At 45.3% G+C, this 26738-nt stretch overlaps 1 protein-coding gene across 6 annotated transcripts in view; it reads left to right on the forward strand.

Moving 5' to 3' along the window:
- The window catches only part of KYAT1 (kynurenine aminotransferase 1), a 71381-nt gene that overhangs the window by 20537 nt on the left and 24106 nt on the right, over window positions 1–26738 (forward strand). For 3 of the 6 annotated variants that reach the window (XR_003858251.1, XM_029612969.1, XM_029612970.1), the window contains exons 2-7: window positions 256–363; window positions 1682–1740; window positions 2258–2408; window positions 8005–8154; window positions 8339–8425; window positions 20138–20266. Coding sequence is in view for 5 of the 6 variants with exons in the window: in XM_029612969.1 (XP_029468829.1) it covers window positions 280–363; window positions 1682–1740; window positions 2258–2408; window positions 8005–8154; window positions 8339–8425; window positions 20138–20266 (660 nt within the window). In the remaining variant the exon portion in view is untranslated. Of the gene's footprint in view, window positions 1–255; window positions 364–1171; window positions 1361–1681; window positions 1741–2257; window positions 2409–2482; window positions 3151–8004; window positions 8155–8338; window positions 8426–20137; window positions 20267–26738 lie in introns of those variants that run through there. The other 3 variants (XM_029612971.1, XM_029612972.1, XM_029612973.1) reach the window with 3 other exon arrangements.

The raw sequence follows: 26738 nt of genomic DNA on the forward strand, positions 1-26738 counted from the left end.
CTTCTCCTTTGCGTCATGCTTACTTTTAGTTGCCTCCTTACTTCTAGCTCAGATTTTGGCTCTTCCCCAGCACTCTGCACTCTTATCTCCTTCTCTGTGCATGTTAGTGATTAAAAGTTTTCATTTAAATAGTTTATATGGCACTATGCACTTCCATCTCCCGTTTTGTGCATGTTAATGGTTAAACATATTTTATATGGATATCTTTTTGAGCTGAAGGTTATCAAATTCTCTCCTTGTTTTTCTCTCATGAAGAATTGTAGCTGACTGACTTCTGGTATGTTCAGGAGACCAGGACTCAGTCTGAGTTGGTTTTTGAGACTGGGAGCAGAAGATAAGAGCTGCAGGTGGTACCAGCAGAAGGTATGTGCATTCTGTCTCTGCTGAAAGTGTTCAGGAATCTGTAGTAGTAACAAGTCACATTCTTTTGTTGTGAGACAGGCTTGTTATTGTGAGTAGGTTAATGAGAAAAAGAGAGATGAACTGGATGGGTGGACAGAGGGCAGGTGGTGGAGGGAAGGAGAGAATGGAAGTTAAGTATTACAGGCTGGTTGTGAGATCATGGGCGAGTTGTTCATATAGTATATGTTGATGATAATCCTTCCAATACGTCAATACTGGCCCCCTTTATAAGAGACAACAACTCAGTTTGTGGTTAAAATTAGTTTCTAAATAAATTATTGGTTCAAACCAATAAGAATAGAGTGTGATTAGTATCATATTCTACAGGCCTTAATGATACGCAGCAGAGAACAACCAGCAATACAAATTCAGGTTCCAGGACATCTACCCAAGCACTCAGAATCAGTCAACTAGTTTTATAAGTCACTATCTCCAGAGACATAGCACTGGTATTTCTGTGTAACCCAGAGAGGAAGAGAGAGAGAGAGAGCTTGATAAGCTGTGTTATAAGGAAAGAAGGGGAGGGATTAGAAAACAGAGATGAATGTAGGTGGTGGCTGTAGGTGATGATGGACTGGAAAGGCCTGCCCTGAGGGTCCAACGTTCCTTAAGCCAGAGTTCCTCATGATCCTGCGTTCCTGCAGATTACCAAATCAAACAGAAAAATAAAAAATCTAATCTAGTTAACCAAAGGGAGTGTTAGACTATAACTTGTTACAAAGTGCAGTGGGTTTTATCATTGACTTTTTCAGGTGAACATTAGCTTTGCATTCAGTGCTTTACTTCAGAGGAGCAAGAATGTCTTGGCAGCTCAGTGCTTAATACTCTGGGTGGCCAAACAGGAGGTGAGGATTTCATGCCCAAATTGGACTCCTTGGGCTGGAAGTGGTACTGAAGAATACTGGAGGGAGGGAAACCCAAAAGCTGTTTGAAAAAGTGACGTCTCTAGTGATCTGAGGTACTAAAGAGTTTTTCACACTTTGTGTCTATGGGAAATATGCTTAGTAAACCCTAGTAAGCAGCCAAACATCAGTACAGAGAAAGAGTTGTAAAGAGGCACTGTCCTCACACATTCAAAAGAAGGTGCTGAAACTAATGGCATAGAGGAGGAGAAATAGGATTTATTGGAGGTCCACTTCTCCTTTCAGTGTTTTATTTACTTTGTGTCATTTTGCAAGGAATCTCAGTATCCTTGGATGGAAAGTCTCACTGCCTTCAGTTCCTGGTGCCATATGTGATCTTATTTTTGTGCAAATTCAGCACTCTGTTCTCTCTGCAGGTGAGAATGTCTCGGCAGATACAAGCTCGGAGGCTGGAAGGAGTCGATAAGAATATCTGGTGAGTAATGGGGTTGTATCCATGCAGGGAGCTGAGAGGTAACAGAAGCAGGTGGATGACAAAGGGAGGCTTCAGAAGGCGGGGAAGGAGTAATAGAGAGTGGTGGGATTGACAAAGGGGAAAGTGTTATTGAGGGATATGGAGGGTATAAGATATATTGCCACTGTCATATCTTGGAATACCTATAAATTATAGAGTGATTCCTGTTTTGACCTTATGGTGCGATGCTCTTAAATATAGTTGTGCAAATAGAAATTTCAGATGTACATATTTAAATTCATAGTAAAAGCAGAAAAGACTCAAATTGTTACACATTTGCAACCTCTACATTTTTACTGCAAAAGGTGCTATCTGCTTGCAAAGACTTACAAACTAAGGGGGTCAATTTGTGCTTTCTGCTTACCAATGCAAGGAGGAGAATTCTATCACTTCTTTCCCATAGAGCTATGGAAGGGATGGGGAACTGGGGTTTGTGCCTTGTGTCCCTCATCCTGCGCTTCCTTTCTCTCCTCTGCAGGGTGGAGTTTGTTAACTTGGCTGCCAAATACAAGACTGTGAATTTGGGCCAGGGTTTCCCAGACTTCTCCCCTCCGCCCTTTGTGAAGGAAGCATTTGTCCGCGCTGTCAGTGGGGAGCAGCCCATGTTGAACCAGTATACACATGCATTTGTGCGTGTCTCCCATTTCCTTTTCTTGCTTCCTTCTTATCATTTTCTACTGCACCTCTGCTCTATGATTATTCTTTCTTTCCTAGGTTAAAATTCCTGCAGTCTCAGAAATGACCACAAACCAAAAAGTAGAGTCTGTTAGTAGTATTTCAGCATTTATATTGCACCCTTCTAAACCAGAGGGCTTTACACAGAGTCCTGGCCCAGACAGCTCCCAGTCTAAATGGGTGCTTGAGGCAAGGGAAGACAAAGCAGCCCCAGAATTGTGGAATTCCCTCATTGAGCAGCTACATATTATTTCTTGTGATAAAGTCTTCAAAAGGTCTCTGAAAACATATCTATTTAAATGAGCATTTGATGGGGGCTAAGCACCTTGTAGCAGAACGTCCTATGTTCACTTCTTCAGCATTTGTAGTCCTTTTTATATTTTTTAACCAGTGGCGTAGTCACAAGTGGGCCGTGGCCCACCCAATCAGCATTTCCCAGCAGCCCAAGAAGAGAGGCCCTGTCACAGGGCCGCAGTGGACACTCCGGGCAAGAGGAGGAAGAGGCCACGAGGCTGCTGATGGACCCCCATCCCACCAGCAGCCAAGAAGAGGAGGAGGCCTGAAAGTGTTGCTGAGAAGAAGAGTAGGATCAGGAGGCTGGTAGTCAAAGAAAAAATAAAAAATCACACCAGAAGGTGCCTGTTCTCCTGCTCCTCCGTGTGTGCCGGCCCTGCGCATTCAAAACCCATGCAGCCGGTAAGTGTTCTATGCTGATCTCGGGCATCACCCCCAGGCAGACTACCATTCACATATATCCTGGCAGGCTATCATTCACATACATACACACACAGACAAACACAAAATACAGTCGGGCTCCCCATCTGTAGCAAAACGGGGAGCCTGTTCTGCTGCTGATCTTCATGTGCCTGCTATGTGAATTTTGAATTGCGAGGGCAGGCACATGAGGATCAGCAACAGAACAGGCTCCCCCTTTTGCTACCAATGGGGAGCCTGCCTGTGTTTTGTGTTTGTCTGTGTGTGTGTGAATGGTAGCCTGCCTGGGAGAGGGGGTGGAGGTGTGTGATGTGAATGGTAGCCTGCCTAGCTGTGAGTGTGTATGTGGATGGTAGTCTGCCTGGGCGTGTGTGTATGGTAGCCTGTCTGGGTTTGTATGTATGTGGGAGCCTGCCTGAAAGATTGGGAGGTACTATAATGGGAGCCTGCCTGGGGGGTATGAATGGGATCCTGCCTGGGGGTGGGTGGATGTATGTGTGTGTGTGTGAATGGGAGCCTGCTTGGGGGGGATGTGAATGAGAGCCTACCTGAGGGTGTATGTGAGAGAGAGCATGTGGGAGAAATGGTGTACGTGGGAGTTGGAACCTGCATGTGAGAGTGCGAGCCTGTGTGTCTGTGTGAGATTCATGGCCTGCATATGAGAGTGAGAGCCTGTGTGTTGTGTTTGTGGGAGTGGGAGCCTGTGTGAAAGAGGGCATGCAAGAGTGAGAGCCTATAATTGTGTGTGTGTGGGAAAGGGAACCTGTATGCATGTGACAGAGAGTATGGAAGAGTGGGATCCTGTGTGAGAGAAAGCGTGTATATGTGTGAGAGTCTGTGAGTGTGTATGAAGGAGGAAGGAAAGAAGATAGACAGAATAAGAGACCCTGAAAAAGGAACAAGGAAAAGACAGACAAGGGGGAAAAAGACTGGAACCAACTGATTAGAAAATAAGATCGGACAACAAAGGTAAAAAAAAAAATTATTTTGCCTTTCAGCGATTGGAATATCCCATGTTTTGGAATTTGCATTTCTTATATACTTGTAGCTTGCTTTTTCTTCAGTATTCCAGTGTTCACAGAGTGGTTTCTCTGGCTTTCCATTTTAGTTTTGGCTGCATGTTTGTTTCTAATTCATAATCTCTTATTCTGTCTTGGGTAAGGGTCTGTCTGTGTTGCACATGTGTGACAGAGATGCAGTATTTTGGCTAGCATCTAGCTTGTCTGTAAGAATTTGTAGCAGTCTGTTTTTTTTCTGTTTGCCATTTAGGTAGTGTATTAGTGTTCTAGGGCCTGGTGAAATGTTTGCCTTGCTGCCTTTTTGTAGATAAGGTTGCTGCAAATCTTTTTATGATGATTATTGCTATTTTATTATAGTTTTATGCATCTTTGGAAAGAGGATTCATAAAAGAATATATTGCTATTTGTTTTATTACGTGATTGGATCTGATGTTTCTGAAGTGTTCTTTGTTTACTTTTCACATATGATACTGTGTATTTAAAAACTGCAATAAATGTAAAATTAATATAGATTAATCAGGCAGTTTTAATGTTGGCAAGTGCTCGAAGTAATAGAATTAAAATATTTTAAAATGTCAATCATGCATGATGGCTGTTGCAAACTATTCAGAAATCCATTGCAGGGGTGCATGCTAAGGCATTATTTATCGATAAGACAACAACTACTAGGGCCTAGATCTGTATGTCTGCTGCCTACCCATGTTAACCTTGAGCCCCCCCCCCCCCCCCCCCAAAAAAAAATTCAGTTCTGGCTATGCCGCTGTTTTTAACTATGTAATCTGCCGTGAACAATATGGATGTGGGTGGACAAAAAATTGCTTTAAATAAATAAAGTGGCTTGCCCAGGTCACAAGGAGTGTCAGAGCGAGAAACAGGATTTGAACCCAGGTTTCCTGGTACCCATTTAATTATTTTATTTAGTAGGCTGTGGGGATTGGATGGTTTGAGAATAGCCACGATATTAGCGCCTTTCACCTTTAGGTTACTAGTGCAAATCCAGCTCAGATCAATGGAGATTTACCAGATTCCTAGGAATCTGTGAATTCTGATGCACATCTTTTCACTGACATTTGACAAGGACTTGAGGAGAGAAACCATTTGTTCTGCCATTGATCGTACCAGAGGATAGTTTCCACATGTATCTGATCTCACAGCCTTTCTTTGAATACTGCGAAAGAGTTTTTATTGTACGTTCCTTGCTTGAAACGAAACAAGATTCAGTAGTGCTATTAAATAGACTAGTTAATATCTAAGCAATCCAGCAAGGATCGTAGCTTCCCTAAGGGTAAAATAAAGGAAGATTCAGGCTAGTGTTTTTACTTTGTTCTCTCCATCATTAAATATTTTAGTAAATCTTTTTGAAGGTAATAATAAAATTACCCCTAGGACTGGAAGCTCATTTTCAAAGGAAAACTCTGCAGTGATTCATTTGGAAAATATGACCAGTGCACACAATGCGGGTGGAAAGTACATAGGAACATAATATATGCCAGAGCCTTAGCATGCCTATGGCGAATATGGCCACGGTCATAGATGCCACTACCAAAAGGTGCCATGTGCCAATGAGAGCAGTACGGCTGGCTGCCAGTGGGTCCTCAGCAAGTGAAGAAGGAGATTACTGCTGCCTACTCCATCAAGGAGAAAGTGAGTGTGAGAGAGAAAGCATGTGTGGGAGAGTGAGCATGTGTGCTTCTGTGTGGAAAAGTGAGAGAAAGCATGTATGCCCGTGTGTGGAAGAGTGAGCATGTGTGCTTGTGTGTGGGAGGATGAGAGAGAGCATGTGTGCTTGTGTGTGGGAGAGTGAGAGAGAGTATCTGCATGTGTGGGAGAGTGAGAGCATATGTGTGTGTGGAAGAGAGAGCATGTGTGCTTGTGTGTGGGAGAGTGAGAGAGAGCGCATGTGTATGTATGTGTGGGAGTGACAGCACGTGTGTGTGTGTGTGAGAGGGAGCATGTGCGTACACAACTATGCCAGCTAATCCATGACAATTTCAGGGCATCGGGAAATCAAAAGTTCCAAGGTATGGATAATGGGGAATTTTTTAAAATCCTTATTTTAATTATTGGGTGTTATTTGAGATGTCTGTTTTGAAATATTTTATTGATGTTTGGAAGATTTTTATACGAGTTTTTAATTATTGAATGTTGTTCTATTCATTAAGGGGGTAATTTTCAAAAGGAGTTACACGCGTAAATGTCACTACTATTGTAGTAATTTTCAAAAGCCATATACTCGAATAAAGTGCACGTACGTGAGCAATTTATTGTAACAATTTTCAAAAGTTCACTTACTCGAGTAAAATGCATTTACTTGAGTAAATGCTTTTTAAAATCAGGCCTTAATTGTTTTGAATTATTCTTTTTTATTGGTATGGTTTTACTAATTTTGTTTTGAGGCATGGTAATGTTTCTGTTTTTTCCATTGTTGCAGTGCATACAGAATTTGGCTTGTTGCGGTTTCCAGTATTTATCTGTACATTTCTGTTTGTACTGTATGGTCACTTCTGTATTTGAGGGTGTATCTCTGTTTTGCATGTGTGACTGAAGTGAGGTACTCCATTAGTATGTAGTACCTATAGGGATCTATAGCAGCTTGGCTTGTTCTGTTTTCCTAATAGGGGGTATATTATGTTTTAGGCCTGGTGTAATATTTGCAGTATTAACTTTCATAGATAGGATTGAAGCTGTTTGAGTGCTGGCAATTAGTGCTGTTTTTATATAGAAATTCTTTTTACTCGTGGCTCTCTGAGAGTCATGCCCATGCCCAAGATGCATTACAGTAGGCCTAATACCATATAGGTTCCAAGCGTCTCTTGCTTTTTGCAGGGTTTTCTGGTTGGCAAATCAGCAGTGCATGTACATATAATATACATATTTTAAGTGATATTTTTACCTCAGAAGTCTATGCTTTGAATGTTCTTTTTTTGCATAAAATCTGTTATTTTAAATATATCATTTTTAATTGTGTGTGTGTGTGAGGAGGGTGTGATGGGGTTGGGGGTCCAAGGCCATAAAGTTTTCCTAGGGCCTCTAATACCTTTGCACTGGCCATGGCCATTGCTGTACAAACATTTAACAGAGTCTCCCAACTCGTGGTTTCATGTGTTGTGTAAAGGGAGAGGGTGCTGTTTTTCACTTGGCCATAGGTGCCAAATTGCATAGCTACAGCTCAGAGATATGCCATACTGGATCACACCAAAGGTCCATCAAGCCCAGTATCCTGTGTCCAACAGTGGCCAGTCCAAGACACAAGTACCTGTGTACTTTGTACCAGCATTGAAGCAAGCACAAAGCATGTGCCAAAAATTTCAGAGATTTCATTATATACATTTCCCTCCCTCGGTCTGTTCCCACCCATTTTTTTTAAGCAAGTAAAAGTACTTATACTGTCTACTTCAGAGTGGGGACAATAATCAGCCTGTGATTTTATGTGTTTATTACCCCCTTTATAATTAGGGTGACCATATACCTCCATGTTCAGGGAGGCAAGCTAACCCAGTCCTAGTTTTACCTCATTGTACGCTTAAGGATGTAGTTTTGATTTCTCTATTGAGTTCCTAAAGAGAAGCAGGAATGCATCTCCAGGCATACAGTGGTGTAAAACCAGAACTGGCTCAACCTTTATCCCCCTGGACACATTACTATATGTTAATGCTGTTTATAATCTATGAGGGTCATTTTTGTGACTGTTCAGCTGAATCTTCTTGGCTGTGCAGGAATCTCTGTGTCATCTGCTCTTTCCTTCCTTCCTTCTCTCTGCAAGGAAACCCTCCCCATTTCTCTCAATGTTTTTTCTTTCTTTTTTTTTTTTTTGCAGGGACACCCCCCTCTGGTAAAGATTCTGGCTCAGTTTTATGGGAAGCTGCTAAGGCAGGATCTGGACCCTCTCAGTAATGTGCTGGTGACTGTGGGGGCCTATGAAGCCTTGTTCTGTACATTTCAGGCCTTGGTGGATGAAGGTGATGAGGTAATGCAGCTTCACTATAAAACTAAGGGGGAGGGAGGGATTTATTATTTAGAGCACTTCTCTGCTACAGACACTGGTGCTCTAAGGGCAACATATTCTCTGGGATATTCTTGCTTGCACTAGCAACTGATTCTTAAATTCTGCTGCTGGAGGGCCTGATTATGCATCCTTTTGCCTGTCTCAGGTTATCATCATTGAGCCATTTTTTGACTGCTATGAGCCAATGGTTAAAATGGCTGGAGGGACAGCTGTCTTCATACCACTGCGTCCAGTGAGTAGAATGGTCCTTACAATGTTACAAAGATTGAAGACCTGCCATATAAAAAATGCAGGGCCTGAGCTCTCGCAGTATGAGGAACAGAGCAGAGCATTCATGTCAGTGGCCCCACTATTATGGAACAGCCTTCCCAGGGACAATCAAGAATGAAGGTAATTACCTGAAATTCAGAAAGTTGGTGAAGGCTCATTTAATTCCATAAATAAGAGGTGAGCATTATGTGGAGAGCAGCTTGCCAATCGCCAAACGCACCATCTCTGGTTGGATAGCTCAGTGTATACAGTTCTGTTACCATAAACAGAATGCCAAGCTACGTTCCCATCCTAATGCTCATCAAGTACGGGCAGTGGCAACCTCAGTAGCCCACCTACGACATGTACAACCATGTATGTAAAGCCGCCACATGGGCATCCCTTCACACATTCATGTCCCACTACTGCTTGGACTAACACATGGCGGAAGATGCCACATTGGGTCGTGCACTTCTGCAGTCGTTGCCAAAGTATACCACGGAGTCAACTGTCACCTGAACTGCATCACACTGACATACACATAACTTCATGAACTACTTCCTCAGTGTGATGGGGAGTTTAGGACTCCCATGACAGCATGGCTAATTCAGCCCTGCTATCAACGGGAAAAAGCAAGTTTGCTTACCGTAAACAGTGTGTCCGGAGATAGGATGAATTAGCCATGCTGACCCACCCACCTCCCTGAACAGTCGACATTCTCCATATACTATCACGCTTGCTTTATTACAGACTGAGGAGAATCTGCTTTCTGGCGCGGGAACTCATGCGCAGCCTCAGAGCAAAGCTCTGATTCAATTTTGAAGCTCCGCCTCCCAGGCCTGATGGACAGTTCCCATGACAGCATGGCTAATTCATCCTGCTATCTACGGAAATACCGTTTACGGTAAGCAAACTTGCTTTTATGTCACTATAAACCGCCTAGCATGGAGCAGTATAAAAGAACCTTTAAATAAATACATACTATAGATCCCTACACAGAAACCGCACATTGGCAGAATATCTCACTTCATTCATACATGCAGAATACAGATAAGCCCTCACCAAATACAGAATAAAAAGAGCATAAGTACAAATAGAAACATGCAGACAAAATTTGCATAGGAAATCACAACAAGCCAGACTTCAAATGCAGTGTAACAATGGAAAAACAGAATCACCATTCCTCAGAAAAAAAATCAAATAAAATCAAGAAATATAAAATCATTAGTAATAAAATCATACTAATTAAAAGAATACATATTTCAAAACAGCTGAAGAACAGAATAACATCCAGCAATTAAAAACTCATAAAAATGTTCCAAACAGCAGACACAAACATCTAATAATTAAAAATAATAAGGATAAAAAAAAATCCCCTGCTCTCCATACCTGGGAACTTTTGGTTTCTGGGTGCCCCCTGAGATTGTCTTGGATTAGCATGAGGAGAGGAGTGTGGCTGTTGCTCATAAACTTTCTCCTCTCTCTCATATATCATACACTCTCACATGCTCAGTCTCACTCACACAAACACACAGGCTGTGTCTCACTCACTCGTGATTAGTTTTACATACACAGATACACACACAGGTTGTCTCTCACTCTCTCATGCTCAGTCTCACACAGACACCCTCACATGCTGTCTCTTTCATGCTCAGTCTCTCAGAGGCATACATAGCTGTCTCTCACTCTCATGTGCTTGTCTCACACAGACACACAGAAGCAGTCTCTTACTCTCACATGCTCAGTCTCACACATGCATACATGGAAAGGCTGTCGCTCACAGGCATACATATACACAGGTTGTCTCTCACTCATGTGCTTGTCTCACACAGACCCACCCAGAAGCGCTCTCTCACTCTCACATGCTCAGTCTCACACAAGCATACACATGCAGACTGTCGCTCACATGCTGTCTCACACAGACTGTCTCTCACACAAGCATACACACAGGTTGTCGCTCACAGGCTTAGTCTCACACAGATACACACAGGCTGTCCCTCACTCTCATATGCTCATCTCACAAGGCACACACCCAGAAGCTGTCGCTCACTCTCACATGCTTAGTCTCTCACAGGCACACAAACTCTGTTTCTCTCCTCCCAGAAGCACAAGTGATAGCAGCAGCAGCTTCAGCCTGTCCTCTTTCAGCCCTTGTGGCCAATGGTAATTGTCCTCTTTCTTGGGGCTGCTTGGGCTGATGCTTTGGCTCTTCAAATTTAGCTCGCACTGCTCCTTTTCCTCAATTAGGCCTCATGCCTTTGCCTACTTATAACAAAGGCATGGCCTCTTGTTTCCACGTAGGTGCACCTCACTTCCTCTTCTGGGCCATGCTGATAAGGAGAAGCAATACCATGCATGCGGCCTCCACCCCCCCTAGGTGTTTTCTAGGTCAGTGGTTCTCAACCTTTTTTTGGCCGGGTCACACCTGACAGATGGTTCTCACATGCATGACACACTGAACATGTGACAATCACGGGGCTAAATGTAAACATGCACTCTGTATCCACAGGAATCCCCTCAACCCCCCAGCAATGAGTGCAGAGCAGATCTAGGGCATTACCCTGTACAACTCGCTATACAAAAAAGATATTCTGGTTCTGATGACATCTCAGTAAAAGCAAAACAAACTCCCTTTACTACCAGGCACAATAGCCTTCCTTATGAAAAGACAGTAATTTACCACTAATTCATATCCTATTGAGAAAACACAACAAAGATTGTTACAAATGCCTACATGCTAGTAAAATTATTGTTTGTAAGGTTTTGGGTGGACCCTTGGACACTGGCAGATGACCACGCCCACGGGGGGAAGTCCCGTGAGGGGCCACAGGTCAGGCTCAGCTTAGGACACACAACACAGAATTATCTTTTATTAAACAGAGTTGAGAAGCCACCAGAGGTGGCAGTAGTGAGTAGAGATGAAGCCCGCTTGTAGTCCCTCAGGACACTGGAACAGCGATCCCTCAATAGCTGTGCTATAGTGGAGAGAAACTGAGATAGTGAATACAGTGGAGCATACACAGGGTTCAGTATAGAGCCTCGTTGGTTGATTACTCACACAGCGGTTTCTCCCGGAAGGTAACACAGAAGCTGGAATAGAGGCAGGCTCTCGAGGAGCAAGTACCTAGTTCCAGGGAACAGCTCTGAGAGAATATAGATGGTAACTCACTGATGGTATAGGCAGCGGGTTCTTCCAAGCAGAAGTGAGCTCAGGCAGCGAGTCCGGGAACATGGGCCCTCAAGGAGCGAGTACCAGTTCCAGACAGCGACCTGAAAGAAAAGAAAGAGGCCCCCGAGGAGCGGGTACCCCGATGGAGTAAGTCCAATTAAGGAGGGGCAGAGTAGCTAGGTACGGAGAGCGAATCCCACCCGTAAGGAGTTCCTTGCTAACTCGAGTAGCTAGCAAACAGAGTAGGCTTTTGTATCCGGGATGTGTGACATCATCACAGGGGGACGCCCCTGAGGTTCGCGCCAAAGAAAGAATAAGAAGTAGGGCCGCGCGGCGCGCATGCCCTATGGTAGCTGAACAACATGGCGGGATACAGCGTCCAAGCCGGACAGGGGATGCTGGAGAAGACGGTAGGCAGATGCTGCGGCAGCCAGACGTCCATCAACCGCGGGAGGAGTGGCCAAAGAGTTAAGGAGGGTGGAGTGGAGACGTCGGGCAGTGACAGTCGTAACAGTACCCCCCTTCAAAGGGCGGTCTCCTCTGCGGGTACCAGGTTTAGGCTTCAAAGGATGCGCGAGATGAAATTGACGGAGCATCTCTTTATCAAGGATGTTAGCCTGAGGCTCCCAAGAGTTTTCTTTGGGGCCGAAACCTTCCCAAGAAAGAAGGTATTCAAATGTTTTGCCTCGTCTTAGGACATCAAGAATCTCTTCGACCTTAAATTCTAGGTCATCTTCTGTGTTGATGGCAGGTGGTTCCTGAGTCTTGGAAGAGAATTCACTGAGTGTGAGCAGTTTCAAGAGTGAAACTTGAAAAGCGTTGTGGATGTTTAGTCCAGGTGGTAGCTTCAGACTGTAAGTGATGTTGTCAAGACGTCGGAGGATTGGAAATGGTCCAACATAGTGAGGAGCAAAACGAATGGAGGGTAACTTCAATCTGAGATGTTTGGTAGATAACCAGACTTTGTCACCGGGTTTGAAGACAGGAGCTTGAGAATGGTGAGCGTCATAAAACTTCTTAACACGGTCACTCGCTTTAACTAGCATGTCTTTCGTCTGAGTCCACAGGTTATGGATTTCATCAGCAGTAGATTGAGCTGCTGGGGACGTCACTGAGAGCTTCAGTGGAAGTGGCGGTGTTGGTGAACATCCATATACCACTTCAAAAGGTGTTGATCCAGTTGATGTTGCTGGAAGAGAATTGATGGCGAATTCAGCCCAACAGTTCAGCCTAGTTATTCTGACGGCAACTCACGTAGGCTCGAATGAACTGTTTTAAGGTTCTATTCATCCGTTCTGTTTGGCCATTTGATTGCGGATGATAGGCTGAAGTGTAGTCTAGAGAGATGTCGAATAACTTGCACAAGGCCCTCCAGAATCTTGCCGTGAATTGAGATCCTTGGTCTGAAACAATGTGTCTTGGTAGGCCGTGAAGGCGAAAAATGTGCGATATGAAGAGCTTCACAAGCTCCAAGGCTGAAGGTAAGCCAGGTAGCGCCACGAAATGGGCCATCTTGCTGAAGCGATCAACTGTTACCCAGATGGTATTCATTCCTCCAGAAAGGGGTAAATCGACTACAAAGTCAGTAGCGGTGTGTGACCAGGGCTGTTTCGGAACTGGCAGTGGCTGCAGCAATCCCCACGGTTGGCCAGAAGCAAGTTTGTGTTTGGCACAGTTGGTACAAGATGCCACGTAGGATAGGGTATCTTTCTTGATAGTAGGCCACCAATAGAACTTCTGGATCTTGAGCAGGGTGCGGCGTTGACCAGGATGGCCAGCCAGCTTCGAATCGTGCGCCCAAAAGAGCACTTTCTTCCTGAGGTGTTTAGGCACGATGGTCTTACCAGCGGGCACAGAATGTGTAGTCACCAAGAAGACTCTCTTCGGGTCAATTATGTGCTGAGGTTCTTCAGACACATCCTCCGAGAGAAAGGAGCGTGACAAGGCATCAGTTCTGGTATTTCTGTCTCCGGGGCTATATTTAAGCACAAAGTCAAAATGATTGAAGAATAAGGACCCATCTAGCTTGTCTGTGGTTAAGACGTTGTGCATGGCGGAGATACTCTAGATTTTTATGGCCCGTGAATATGGTTATTTGATGTTGAGTGCCTTCGAGCCAAGGCTGCCATTCCTCGAATGCTAGCTTAATAACCAAGAGCTCTTTATTTCTGATCCCATAGTTCTTCTCTGCCGGGGAGAAACGTCGTGAGAAGAAAGAGCAGGGACGTAAGGATTTAGAGTCTCCAGATTGGCTCAATACAGCCCCCACGCCGACATCCAAAGTGTCAACTTCTACGATAAATGGCTTGTTGGGGTCAGGATGCTGCAAGCATGGTTCCGTGGAAAAGGCAGTCTTTAATTTCTCAAAAGCGGAAATGGCCTCCGCAGACCATTTTGAAGCGTTGGCACCCTTGCGGGTCATTGCGGTCAAGGGTACTGTTAAAGAAGAGTAGTTTTTTATAAAGCTTCTATAATAGTTGGTAAACCCCAAAACTCATCTCAGGGCCTTCAGGCTGGTAGGTTGGGACCAATTTTTGATACTCTCTCTAGCTTTTAAGGGTCCATCTGGAAGCCATCTTTAGACACGATATAGCCTAGAAAAGGCACGGAGCCTTTATGAAATTCGCACTTGGATAGTTTGGCGTAGAGCCGGTGTTCACGGAGTTGGCATAGTACTTGCTTGACATCCTCTAGATGAGTGGGCAAATCCTGAGAAAATATCAGGATATCATCCAGGTATACCACAACACTCTTGTACAACAGGTCCCACAAGATGTCGTTCATCATATTCTGAAATATAGTGGGTGCGTTGCACAGGCCGAAGGGCATTACTAAGTACTCAAAATGGCTGTCTCAACTGTTGAAGGCTGTTTTCCATTCGTCGCCACTGCGAATGCAAACTAAGTTGTAGGCCCCCTTCAGGTCAAGTTTTGAGAATATTTTGGCCCCCTGAAGCCGGTCAAACAGCTCTGAGATTAAAGGCAGGGGGTAGCGGTCTTTAATCGTGATCTCGTTCAGACCTCGGTAATCGATACAAGGACGTAAGGTACCTTCCTTCTTCCCCACAAAGAAGAAGCCTGCGCCGGCTGGAGACTTCGATGGTCTGATAAACCCTTTCTGTAAATTCTCCTCTATGTATTCGGACATCGCCTTGTTCTCAATCGCTGAGAGTGGATTGACATGTCCTTTAGGAGGTTCAGTATTGGGTTTCAGTCTTATGGCATAGTCATAGGACCTATGCGGAGGAAGAATGTCAGCAGCTTCTTTGGAAACACATCACTGAAAGATGCGTATTGAGGTGGCAGTCCCAGCATCACTGGAGTTGTAGGCATGCAGATGACAAGAGCAATCTCCTTAAGGCACTTCCCATGACAATCTGGGCCCCAGCGGGAGAGTTCCAAGGCTGCCCAGTCAAATTGGGGTTGGTGCGACTGCAACCAGGGTAAGCCCAGGACGATAGGGTGCATGGCCTTCTCTAACACAAAGAAGGGAATTGACTCTGTATGAAGAGCTCTGGTGCGAAGAGTTTCCAGTACAGTTTGGCAAGTCACATCACCAGGTAAGGGCTCCCCATGGATGGAAGATAGGAGAAGTGGAACCTTCAAAGTGACGAGGGGGATCCTCAAATGTTCCACTAGGCATCGAAGAATAAAGTTGCCTCCTGCTCCTGAATCCACCAGGGCAAGAGTTTGAAACTCAGACAGTCCGCAGATCAAGGAGACTGGGAGAGAGAGCGGAGGAGAGGGCGTCGTAAGGCCTAAGAACAGTCCTCCTGCAGGACTTAGGCCCGCCCGTTTCCCAGACAAATTGGGCATGTTGGGACATTGGTTCATCTCCACTGGCAGCAGGAATTACTGGAACCATCCGAGGTGCAGGTTTAGCACTAACCTCCTTCTGACCTGGTCCTCTATTAGGCTGGAGTTCTTTCACCTTATCACGAAGCCGGTGGTCGATCCTAGTAGCCAAAGCCACTAGTTCATTTATTTTATTTATTTAAAAACTTTTCTATACTGTTTAGTAATGTACCATCACAACGGTTTACATATAGGCACGAAATAGGTTTGGTTTGGTTTCTAAGTTAACCATAGGGTGCCAATATTTTACGGTTACAAAGTTCAATAGTATATTCTTAAATGAGAAGTGTGTTGAAGTTACTATTTATGTGATTGCTGGGATAATCATATATGTGAAGACTGTTTTCAATTTAATTATGATTAAAATAATAAAATTAAATCTTTTTTAATAGGTGACTTTCAGCTGTATGTATATGTTATTCAGTGACCTTACTGTGAAATGCTTTTTTGAAGAACCAAGTTTTTAAGCTTTTTTTGAAGAGTTTTAATTCTTTCATTAGTCTTAGCTCAAGTGGTAATGTGTTCCATAATAATGGTCCTGCCAAAGATAGTGCTCTCTCTCTAACTTGGGTCAACTTTGCTGTTTTGCCTGAGGGTATGGTTAGCAGCGCTTTATTGGCCGATCTGAGATTTCTTTGGGGGACATGTAATCATAGTGCAGTGTTAAGCCAGTCGGCATTTTCGTCGTTTATTAGTTTATGAACTGTGCATAGTGTTTTGAATTGGACTCTTTGTTCTATTGGGAGCCAGTGTAAATCCGCAAGTGTTTGGGTGATATGATCCTTTTCCAGTAAGTATTCTGGCAGCTGAGTTCTGTAGTATTTGCAGTGGCCTGATTGTGGTATATGGTAATCCTAGGAAAAGTTTGTTACAGTAATCCATGCTAGCAAATATGAGTGCTTGTAGTACTGTACGAAAGTGTTCTTGAGTTAATAAGGGTTTTAGTCTTCTAAGGATCATTAGTTTGGCATAGCCTTCTCTTACTTTTATTGATATGTGTTGCTTAAGGCTGAGTTCCGTGTCTATAATTACTTCTACATTTCTAGCCTTCATCCAGCGAGTCAGGTGTTTCACAAGTGGCAGCTCATCTTTCAAGTGAGTATCCAGGCCTCTGAAGAAGAGAGTTTTTCAGGCATTTGGGGTCCCAGCAGACTTCTGTAGCAAGAGCTTAAACTCTATCGCAAAATCAGCCAGTTGTCAGTTGCCTTGCTTCAGGTCCACCAGAGCAGAACTGGCAACGGTCACTCGGGCAGGATCATCAAAAACTGACTTGAATAAGTCCAGAAATCCATCTATATCCTGCAAAATAGGATCCTTGCGTTCCCACAGTGTAGAGGTCCAAGACAAGGCCCTTCCATCAAGATAAGATAGAATGTAAGTAGTCCAGCAAAATCTGTGGGGGAAGTGAGAAGGCTGTAATGCAAAATGCATGCAGCACTGGTTTAGAAAGCCCCTGGTCTTCTGAATCTCTCCCGAGAAACGAACTGGAGCAGCCAGCGGTACAGCAGTCTTTAAAGTTACTTCAGGTAACTGACCTTCATTACTGGAAGTAGCGCCTTGGGTCTTCTGTGCGGCAGCTGATGAAACACTGAAGTGAGTTTCTCCAATGCGTCTTGCTGTTCCGAAATGCACAGGGCCAGGCCCGGAATGGCCTGCAGGGTATTGAGCTGTGTCGGATCCATTGAGTTAGCAATCTGTTATTGTTTGTAAGGTTTTGGGTGGACCCTTGGACACTGTGGCAGATGACCACGCCCACGGGGTAAGTCTCGTGAGGGGCCACAGGTCAGGCTCGGCTTAGGACACACAACACAGAATTATCTTTTATTAAACAGAGTTGAGAAGCCACCAGAGGTGGCAGTAGTGAGTAGAGATGAAGCCCGGCTGGGCTAGTAGTCCCTCAGGACACTGGAACAGCGATCCCTCAATAGTTGTGCTGTAGTGGAGAGAAACTGAGATAGTGAGTACGGTGGAGCATACACAGGGTTCAGTATAGAGCCTCAGTTGATTACTCACACAGCGGTTTCTCCCAGAAGGTAACACAGAAACTGGAATAGAGGCAGGCCCTCGAGGAGCGAGTACCTGGTTCCAAGGAACAGCTCTGAGAGAATATAGATGGTAACTCACTGATGGTATAGGCAGCGGGTTCTTCCAAGCAGAAGTAAGCTCAGGCAGCAAGTCCGGGAACATGGGCCCTCGAGCGAGTACCAGTTCCAGACAGCGACCTGAAAGAAAAGAGAGAGGCCACCGAGGAGCGGGTACCCCAATAGAGTAAGTCCAATTAAGGAGAGACAGAGTAGCTAGGTACGGAGAGCGAATCCCATCCGTAAGGAGTTCCTTGCTAACTTGAATAGCTAGCAAACAGAGTAGGCTTTTGTATCCGGGATGCGTGATGTCAATACAGGGGGATGCCCCTGAGGTTCGCGCCAAAGAAAGAATAAGAAGCAGGGCCCCGCGGCACGCACACCCTATGGTAGCTGAACAACATGGCGGGATGCAGCGCCCAAGCTGGACCGGGAACGCCAGGGAGGACAGCAGGCAGATGCCGCGGGAGGAGTCGCCAAAGAGGTAAGGTGGGCGGAGTGGAGATGTCGGGCAGCAACAGTTGTAACAAATACCTCACCTCTGTCACACACCCAGAACTGACCTTCACCAAAGTACAGAAAAACCACAAATTATAAATATGGAGACAGAAACTAGAATGGAAAACCAAAAAAGCCACTCTGCATGCAGTGCGAACCTGGAGAAATGGAAAGAGAAATATAGCACCTAACATATTCCAGGATCTGCAATAATGCACACAAACTAACCCACACAAAGTTACACCTGCATTATGGAACACACTCAAACAGTAATAACCCTATCAAAGAAATACAACTATTAAACCAGGCCCTAAACACTAATACATTTCCTATTGGAAAAACAGAATAAGCCAAGCTGCTATAGAGCCCCACACAGAAATAATTGTAAAGCTATACAAAAAATGTTACAAAACAGCTGCTGAACACAATAATATCCAACAATTAAAAACTCATAAAAATTATTAAAACGTCCAAATATCAATAAAATAATTGAAAACAGCAGACATCACATAAAACCCAATAATTAAAATGGCAGTCTATCAAGAAAAATAAATTTAAAAAGCCACCTTTACTTATCCTCTCCAGCAACTCTCCTACTTCTTTCCCTTCCAGGTAAATAACACTCACCAGAAGCAGCAAGGGCTGCTGAAGCTCTGTCACCACAGTCCTCTTCCTTAGCACCCACAACCAGTCACTCACACACAAACACACACCCCCAATTAAGACCCCACGACTGGTCTCGGTCTCTCTCACATCAGTCATCTTCTTGACCAGTCTCTCTCTCTCACACAGAAACACATCACCTCCCTGACCAGTCTCTCTTAATCACACTCATGCTCTCTTATATACAAGCTCTCAATCACACACAAGTGCTCTCGCACCCATTCACACCAGCTCTTACCCAGGCACTGATTCACACCCACAAGCTCTCACCCAGGCTTTCTTTCACACCCACAAGCTCTCACCCAAACACCCATTCACACCAGCTCTCACCATGGCACCCATTCACACCCACAGACACAAGCTCTCACTCAGGCATCCATTCACACCCACACACAAGCTCTCACCAAAAACAACTTTTTCCTGCACTGCAGGGATGTGCTCCAGTTCGGTTGCGGCTTTACTCCGGCAGGCCTTCTTTTTTCGCCGCCATGGGGATGGGCTCCTGTGCTGGCCTCGGTCGGGGTTGGGTTTTCCTCTTCACCGCCATGGGGATGGGCTCCTGTGGCGGCCTTGCTTCGTTGGGATTCGACACTGCCATTCCTCCCACCCCACCCCCGGGCTATGCGATGCCTGCCTCACCGGCCAATCAAAGGCTTCCTCCCTTCTTCCTAATCCCACTGGCAGGTAGAAGGGAGGAGGCTTCCGATTGGCCTGCGCGAGGGCAGGCAGAATGAAGGAGAATTCCCATTGGGCAGGGGGAAGAAAGGAAGCTTCCAATTGGCCCACGGGGGCTGGAAAAAGGGAGAAGGAAAGTACAACGGGGCAGTGGGACACTGGGAGATGCGACACACCTGCCGGTGTTTGGCGACACACTGGTGTGATGCAACACACCGGTTGAGAAGCGCTGTTCTAGGTGGCTGCATAATGCTGCAATTGCCTCTGCTGCTACATTCCACCCAGGCTTGAAAATGCCGATAGCCTGGGCAGAGGAGGAGATCTCTGATTCCGCTGGAGCAGAGGAGGGGGAGGGAAGAGCAGCTGCACTAGCAGGAGATCAGGAGCATGGTATTCTGGCCACAGAGGTGGCGACACAGCAGCTTGTGCTGTGCAACACGATGGTGTGTCATGACACACCAATTGAGAATTGCTGCCTTAGAGTAAAGGAAATTCAGATAAGTAGCAATTCCTCCTTTTGGAGTTTTTTCTGAAAATTATGCATGTGAAATTTTGTGAACCGCATTGGCTGTCTTTGGACAAATTATGCGGTATACAAGTATTTTAAAATAAACAACTACAAATAAATATATAAGGGGGGGGGGCAGGATCTGCACTCCTAGGTATATCAAAATTGTTCTTTATGGTGGCAATGTCAGATATAGAGAGGGTAGATGAAAGCCAGATATCATGTGTTATTCTCATACTATTTCCAGAAAGCAGCCGGAAATGGAGGTTCATCATTTAGTGGAAACTGGCAGCTTGACCCATTGGAACTGGAAGGCAAAGTCACTGCTAGAACCAAAGCTATCATGGTGAATACACCCAACAATCCTCTGGGCAAGGTGAGAACTCTGGGAACAGGTGCATGAATGTACCATCAACATCAGTAAACTGATCACAAAACAAGCCTAAGCCTCTTCCTTTCTCTTCATTCATCCTCTTTTTGTATTTTATCTGTCCCTTTTTTCTCTGTCTATCTCTCTGAAATATAGTCTGGGTACATCAGCTTCAACTGTTTTGCAGCTGAAGCAGCATTTATCCTGCTCCCATTCCTAGAGTCAGATTCCTGGTCTTTAGGTTAGAGCAAAACCTGGTGCTGTAACAAAATACAGGGCTTAGAGGCCCCCCTTTTGCTGTCTGTCCTTCGTTCTCCCCAGTGGTCCAGCAGTGAGATGGAGACTACCGGTTTTTTTTTTTTTTTAATTTACTTTTTATTGGTATTTCAAAATGATCCAGATTCAATACCATGTTAAGTAAGGTGAAATTACTTCTTACTTGATAATTTGAATATAATCCGACCTTTCCAGACCAATGTATCATGTACACCAACCATCAGATGGAGACAGAGATCAACAGGCTCACTGATGTTACTCCTTACATGCATCCATGCTGATACCAGTCTGCCAGTATTCCAGTAATAAGTTAACTGTGGACAAACTCAATACAATCAACCATCAAACCATGTTACCGATTTCAAACTTTTTTTCTTTTTAAACCAATGGACTTTCATTAGAACAAGGAAGCAGAAATAAAGGAAGAGTTTCCAAACAGTAAATAAGAAATAATTCACCTGCAATGAAGTATAGACATTCATTATGCTTCTTAACTCTGTTCAGCTGCCTGCAAAATAATCCTCTGCAAGACACAGGACATATGAACACACTGAAGATACCAGCTGTATAGGGAGGGTTCTGGACTGATCTGACTATATTTAGGGAAAGGAAATTATCAGACCAGTTCAGACAAACGGGATGTAGCCAAGCTACTCCCTTACTGGATGGGATGCTACCCCAAACCCTTGCAAAACACGCAGAAGTGAATGAGACTTCCTCTTTAGCCCTAGGACCTTGAGATACCTTAAAAGATGTCTCTTTCTGTCTGAAAGGCAAAGAGGCATATAGTCCTCTGAATCTGCCTGTCTGCTAAATGATGGCAAAGAACTGACTGAATTAAATGGAATTCCAAAACAACTTTTGGTAGAAAGGAGGAACTCTACAAATCTGTACCTTCTCTTTTATAACAATAAGAGAGGCTCCTTACCAGAAAGTGGTTGCAACTCCACTGTCCTTCAAGCCAAGCAAATAGAATGACCATCTGCAAGGAAAAGAAATGTAAAGAATAGCTGAAGAGCAAACTGTAGTCCCACCAGGAAGGACAAACCTAAGTTCAGATTCCAAAACAGAACCTGTATCTGAAGCAGAGATCTGGTATGCCCACACCTCTCAAGAACAGAGAGACATCTGGACAAAAAGACAATAGTCCACTGTGAATACGATGTCTAAAGCAAGAGAGAGCCACTAATTGTACGTTCAGTGTATTAAGATCCAAGCCCTTAGAGAGGCATGTCTGCAAAATTTCCAGGACAAATGGAACTGGTGCGATTTCCAGAACACACTAATGTAGAGAGCACTGATTCTCAAAAAACTCTCAAACCTTAACCTAAGTGAAGGAAGTGGAACCTTTTTTAACCTTCAGAGTGAAGCCGCCACTTCCTGAGAATAACCATTATTCACTAATTGTGCCCTCCTAACGGCCAAACTATAAAATAAAATTGATCCATTTCCTCGTGAAACCTGGGACCATGGGATGCAGAAGCCCTGGAGGGCTGCCTCACAGTGCTCAATATACCACAGCTGACAAGGCCATTTTGGAATAACAAACATCACCAGCCCTGCAATTTTATACATTAATGCTAAGATATTAGGAACTCACACACACACACACACACACCGGAGGGGTGAATCTCGTCTGGACCTCCGTGACAGCCTTTGCCTGCTGGAGCAGGATCGCATTCGATCAAGTGGAGCATTCCTGTACGTACCCGGATCAGTCCAGACAGTGGGTTGAGCCTCCTTTCCAGCAGGTGGAGACAGACTAAAACTTGAAGGATGCCCTATATCAGGACAGAGCCTAGCCTCTAACCCTTCAGTATTCGTCTGCCTCCAGCAGGAGCAGCATCTCCCCTTCGGTTCTCTGCTGTAGGCTAGTCAGCCTTTTTTCTTCTTTCTTTGCTAGGCTCAAGCAAGTATTTCTTGTCAAAAAAAAAAAACTGGAAGGGAATTTTGCCTTCTTTTTAGTGATTTTTCCTGTTTCTGTGTGGGAGACTGTGCTGTCTCCCCGCTCTTGCCTGGCTCAGGGAAGCTTTGCCCCTTTTGCAGGAGGGGGTTCCCTGCATAGCCTGAGTCCGTGGACGCTTCCAGGTGTGGGGACCGACGCTCTCTGGGCCTCGTCCTCCCCCATCTGGCTGCCGAGAGGGTTTTGAACCCGCTGCTGCGCTCAGTAAAAAAAAAAAAAAAAAAAATTAGTTCTAAACTTTAAATAAGTTGCAGGTACTCACCTACCTCTAACTTACTGGCAGCAGTTGACCAGCTTTTTCATCAGGGCCGATTTCAGTGCTCCCTGGGGCTGGGGGGCCGGATTTTTTTGATTTGGCCCCCGCGGGTCCCCAGGAGGGGGGTCCTGACCCCTCCTCACCCCCCCTCCCCCCCCACCGTCAAATCCAGGGTCCCTTTCAGCAGATTTCGTCGTCCTCATGCACAAATCTTATTTAGCTAGCTTGCATGAGCAGGACGAAAGCCCCCCTTGTCCCCGTCCCCCCCCCCCTTGCCAGAAATCCCTCGCTCAGTGCTGTTGACCGCCGGACTGGCTGCCGAGCCCCAGGGACCAGTTCGGGTGTGGGTGGTCCCGGGGGTGCCCCCCCCCCCCCCCCCGGTGTCTCCTGGGTCCTCTGACCCTGCCGCTTCCTCGGATTCGGCAGATGCCCCCCCCCCCTAGATGGGGATGACCCCAGAGCACTTCGCCTTTTTTGTAAGGAGGAATTGGAGCCCCTCCTGCCCTTTGTTCTGCAGGAGCTGGGTCTGGAGAGTCCTTCCGTGGATAATCTCATGGCCTCTCTCCCTAAGGATATAGAAACATAGAAATGACGGCAGAAGAAGACCAAACGGCCCATCCAGTCTGCCCAGCAAGCTTCACACATTTTTTCTCTCATACTTATCTGTTTCTCTTAGCTCTTGGTTCTATTTCCCTTCCACCCCCACCATTAACGTAGAGAGCAGTGATGGAGCTGCATCCAAGTGAAATATCTAGCTTGATTAGTTAGGGGTAGTAACCACCGCAATAAGCAAGCTACACCCATGCTTGTTTTACCCAGACTATGTTATACAGCCCTTATTGGTTGTTTTTCTTCTCCCCTGCCGTTGAAGCAGGGAGCTATGCTGGATATGCGTGAAGTATCAGTTGTTTTTTTTTCTTCTCCCATGCCGTTGAAGCAGAGAGCCATGCTGGATATGCATCGAAAGTAAAGTATCAGGCACATTTGGTTTGGGGTAGTAACCGCCGTAACAAGCCAGCTACTCCCCGCTTTGTGAGTGCGAATCCTTTTTTCTTCTCCCCTGCTGTTGAAGCTATGCTGGATATGCGTGAAGCATCAGTTTTTCTTTTCCCCTGCCGTTGAAGCAGAGAGCTCTGCTGTATATGCATTGAAAGTGAAGTGAAGTCTTATTTGGTTTGGGGTAGTAACCGCCGTAACAAGCCAGCTACTCCCCTCTTTGTGAGTGCAAATCCTTTTTTCCACGTTTCCTCTTGCTGTTGAAGCTTAGAGCGATGTTGGAGTCACAGTAAGCATGTATATGTTTATTGAATAAGGGTATTGTCTCCAGGCAGTAGCCATCATTCTGGCGAGTCACCCAGTCTTCATTGGCGGCCTCTTGACTTTATGGATCCACAGTGTTTATCCCACGCCTCTTTGAAGTCCTTCACAGTTCTGGTCTTCACCACATCCTCCGGAAGGGCATTCCAGGCATCCACCACCCTCTCCGTGAAGAAATACTTCCTGACATTGGTTCTGAATCTTCCTCCCTGGAGCTTCAAATCGTGACCCCTGGTTCTGTTGATTTTTTTCCTACGGAAAAGGTTTGTCGTTGTCTTTGGATCATTAAAACCTTTCAAGTATCTGAAAGTCTGTATCATATCACCTCTGCTCCTCCTTTCCTCCAGGGTGTACATATTTAGATTCTTCAATCTCTCCTCGTACGTCATCCGATGAAGATCCTCCACCTTCCTGGTCGCCCTTCTCTGTACTGCTTCCATCTTGTCTTTGTCTTTTTGTAGATACGGTCTCCAGAACTGAACACAGTACTCCAGGTGAGGCCTCACCAAGGACCTGTACAAGGGGATAATCACTTCCCTTTTCTTACTCGATATTCCTCTCTCTATGCAGCCCAGCATTCTTCTGGCTTTTGCTATCGCCTTGTCGCATTGTTTCGCAGACTTCATATCATTAGACACTATCACCCCAAGGTCCCTCTCCTGCTCCGTGCACATCAGCCTTTCCCCAGATATGAACCCGGTTCTGGGGGGGGGGGGCTCTGGGCTCCGGCCTCGGCCTTTCCCTTCCACCCTATGCTCAAGCTCCTTATCCTTCGGGAATGGGAGGCTCCTGAGGGTTCGCTCCGGGTGGGGCGTGCGATGGATAAGCTCTATCCCCTCCCGGAAGAGGGCATGGAGCTGCTGCGATATCCCTTGGTAGATTCCTATGTCTCTGCGGTGGCCAAGCACACCATGATCCCGGTGGAAGGTTCCATGGCTTTGAAGGATCCACAAGATCGTAAGTTGGAGGCTCACCTGAAGCGCATCTTGGATGTTCTGGCCCTCGGGGTCCGAGCATCTTGCTTTAGCAGCCTCATGATGCGGGCAGGCCTTCAGTGGGTTCAACAGTTACTCTGCACCCGGGATCTTATTTATTTATTTTATTTAAATTCTTTTAATATACCGATGCTCAAGACCAGGTCCTATCGTACCGGTTTACAATAAACTAGGGGGAACCAATTAACAGAGCAAACAAAAACAAAAGTTGCATTATAACAGGGAATGTGGAACTAGGCTGTTAGAGAAAGATAGTTTAAACAAATTCTAACTGGAGAGAAGGGCAAAAGCAGGAGAGGGTGCTTACAGTATAAGAATTATGTACAAATTTACATAGTGTATATGAATTAAGCAAGTTATAAAATAGTGCAATTATTCGGACAACAGTTCCTTTGCGTTGCGGAAATGGACGCATCCATGGGGTAAGACTGTGTGGGGGACCCTGAGGCTTTTTTAGGGGTAAGCTTGGGCGAACAGCCAAGTTTTTAATTTTTTTCTGAACGTGATATGGCAATGTTCCTGGCGGAGATCTGGCGGGAGGGAGTTCCAGTGATGCGGACCAGCAGTTGATAGTGCCCGTTTTTCAATAGAGTTGTGGAAAACGGATTTTTTTGGGGGAACCTGGAGGGAATCTCTATATGCAGATCTGGTGGGTCTTGCAGAGGAGTGTGGTTTGAGGGGTATTGTGAGTTGGAGCGAGGATTCTTGAAATAAGGTTTTGTGGATAATAGTAAGTGTCTTGAAGAGAATTCTGTAGCGAATGGGTAGCCAGTGAAGTATTTTTAGAATCGGGGTGATGTGGTCCATGCGGCGGGAGTTTGTGAGGATCCTGGCTGCGGCGTTTTGCAGCATCTGAAGAGGTTTGGTAGAAGAGGCCGGGAGACCAAGTAACAGCTCATTACAGTAGTCTATCTTTGAGAATAGTATGGCTTGAAAGACAGAACGGTAGTCATGAAAGTGAAGGAGAGGTCTTAGTAGTTTTAATACCTGTAGTTTGTAAAAGCCTTCTTTAGTGGTGTGTTTGATGAATTTTTTAAAGTTCATTCTGGAGTCTAGGAAGGCTCCAAGGTCTCTCACTTGATTTACTAGAGGTGTGTTAGTATTGATGGCTAGCATGTTATCATTAGGGGAAATGATTAGCAGTTCGGTCTTGGACGTATTGAGAACGAGGCAGAGACTTGTGAGAAGGAGGTTAATGGCGTGGAGGCAGCTATTCCAGTAGTTTAGCGTGTCTGAGACGGGTTCCTTGATGGGGATTAGGATCTGCACGTCGTCCGCATAGATGAAGTATCTGAGGTTGAGGGAGAAGATATATGTTGAATAGGGTCGGCGAGAGCGAGGAACCCTGGGGAACTCCTTGTTTGGCAGCTACCGGGTGCGATTCTTTGTTGGTTATTTTTACTTTGTAGTATCTGTCGCTTAGAAAGGATTTTAACCAGAGGAGTGCAGCACCTGAGATACCTATTTCCATGAGACGGTCGATGAGGATTGTGTGGTTCACTGTGTCTAACGCTGCAGAGATGTCTAGCAGAGCTAGAAGGTATGATTGACCTTTGTCAAGACCCAACAGGATGTTGTCAGTTAATGAGAGTAGGAGAGTTTCTGTATTTTTGCGTTTCCTGAAACCGAATTGCGATGGATATAGGATGTTGTGGGATTCGAGGTAGTCTG

The sequence above is a fragment of the Rhinatrema bivittatum genome, chromosome 8 (assembly GCF_901001135.1).
Source record: "Rhinatrema bivittatum chromosome 8, aRhiBiv1.1, whole genome shotgun sequence".
Taxonomy (NCBI): Eukaryota; Metazoa; Chordata; class Amphibia; order Gymnophiona; family Rhinatrematidae; genus Rhinatrema; species Rhinatrema bivittatum.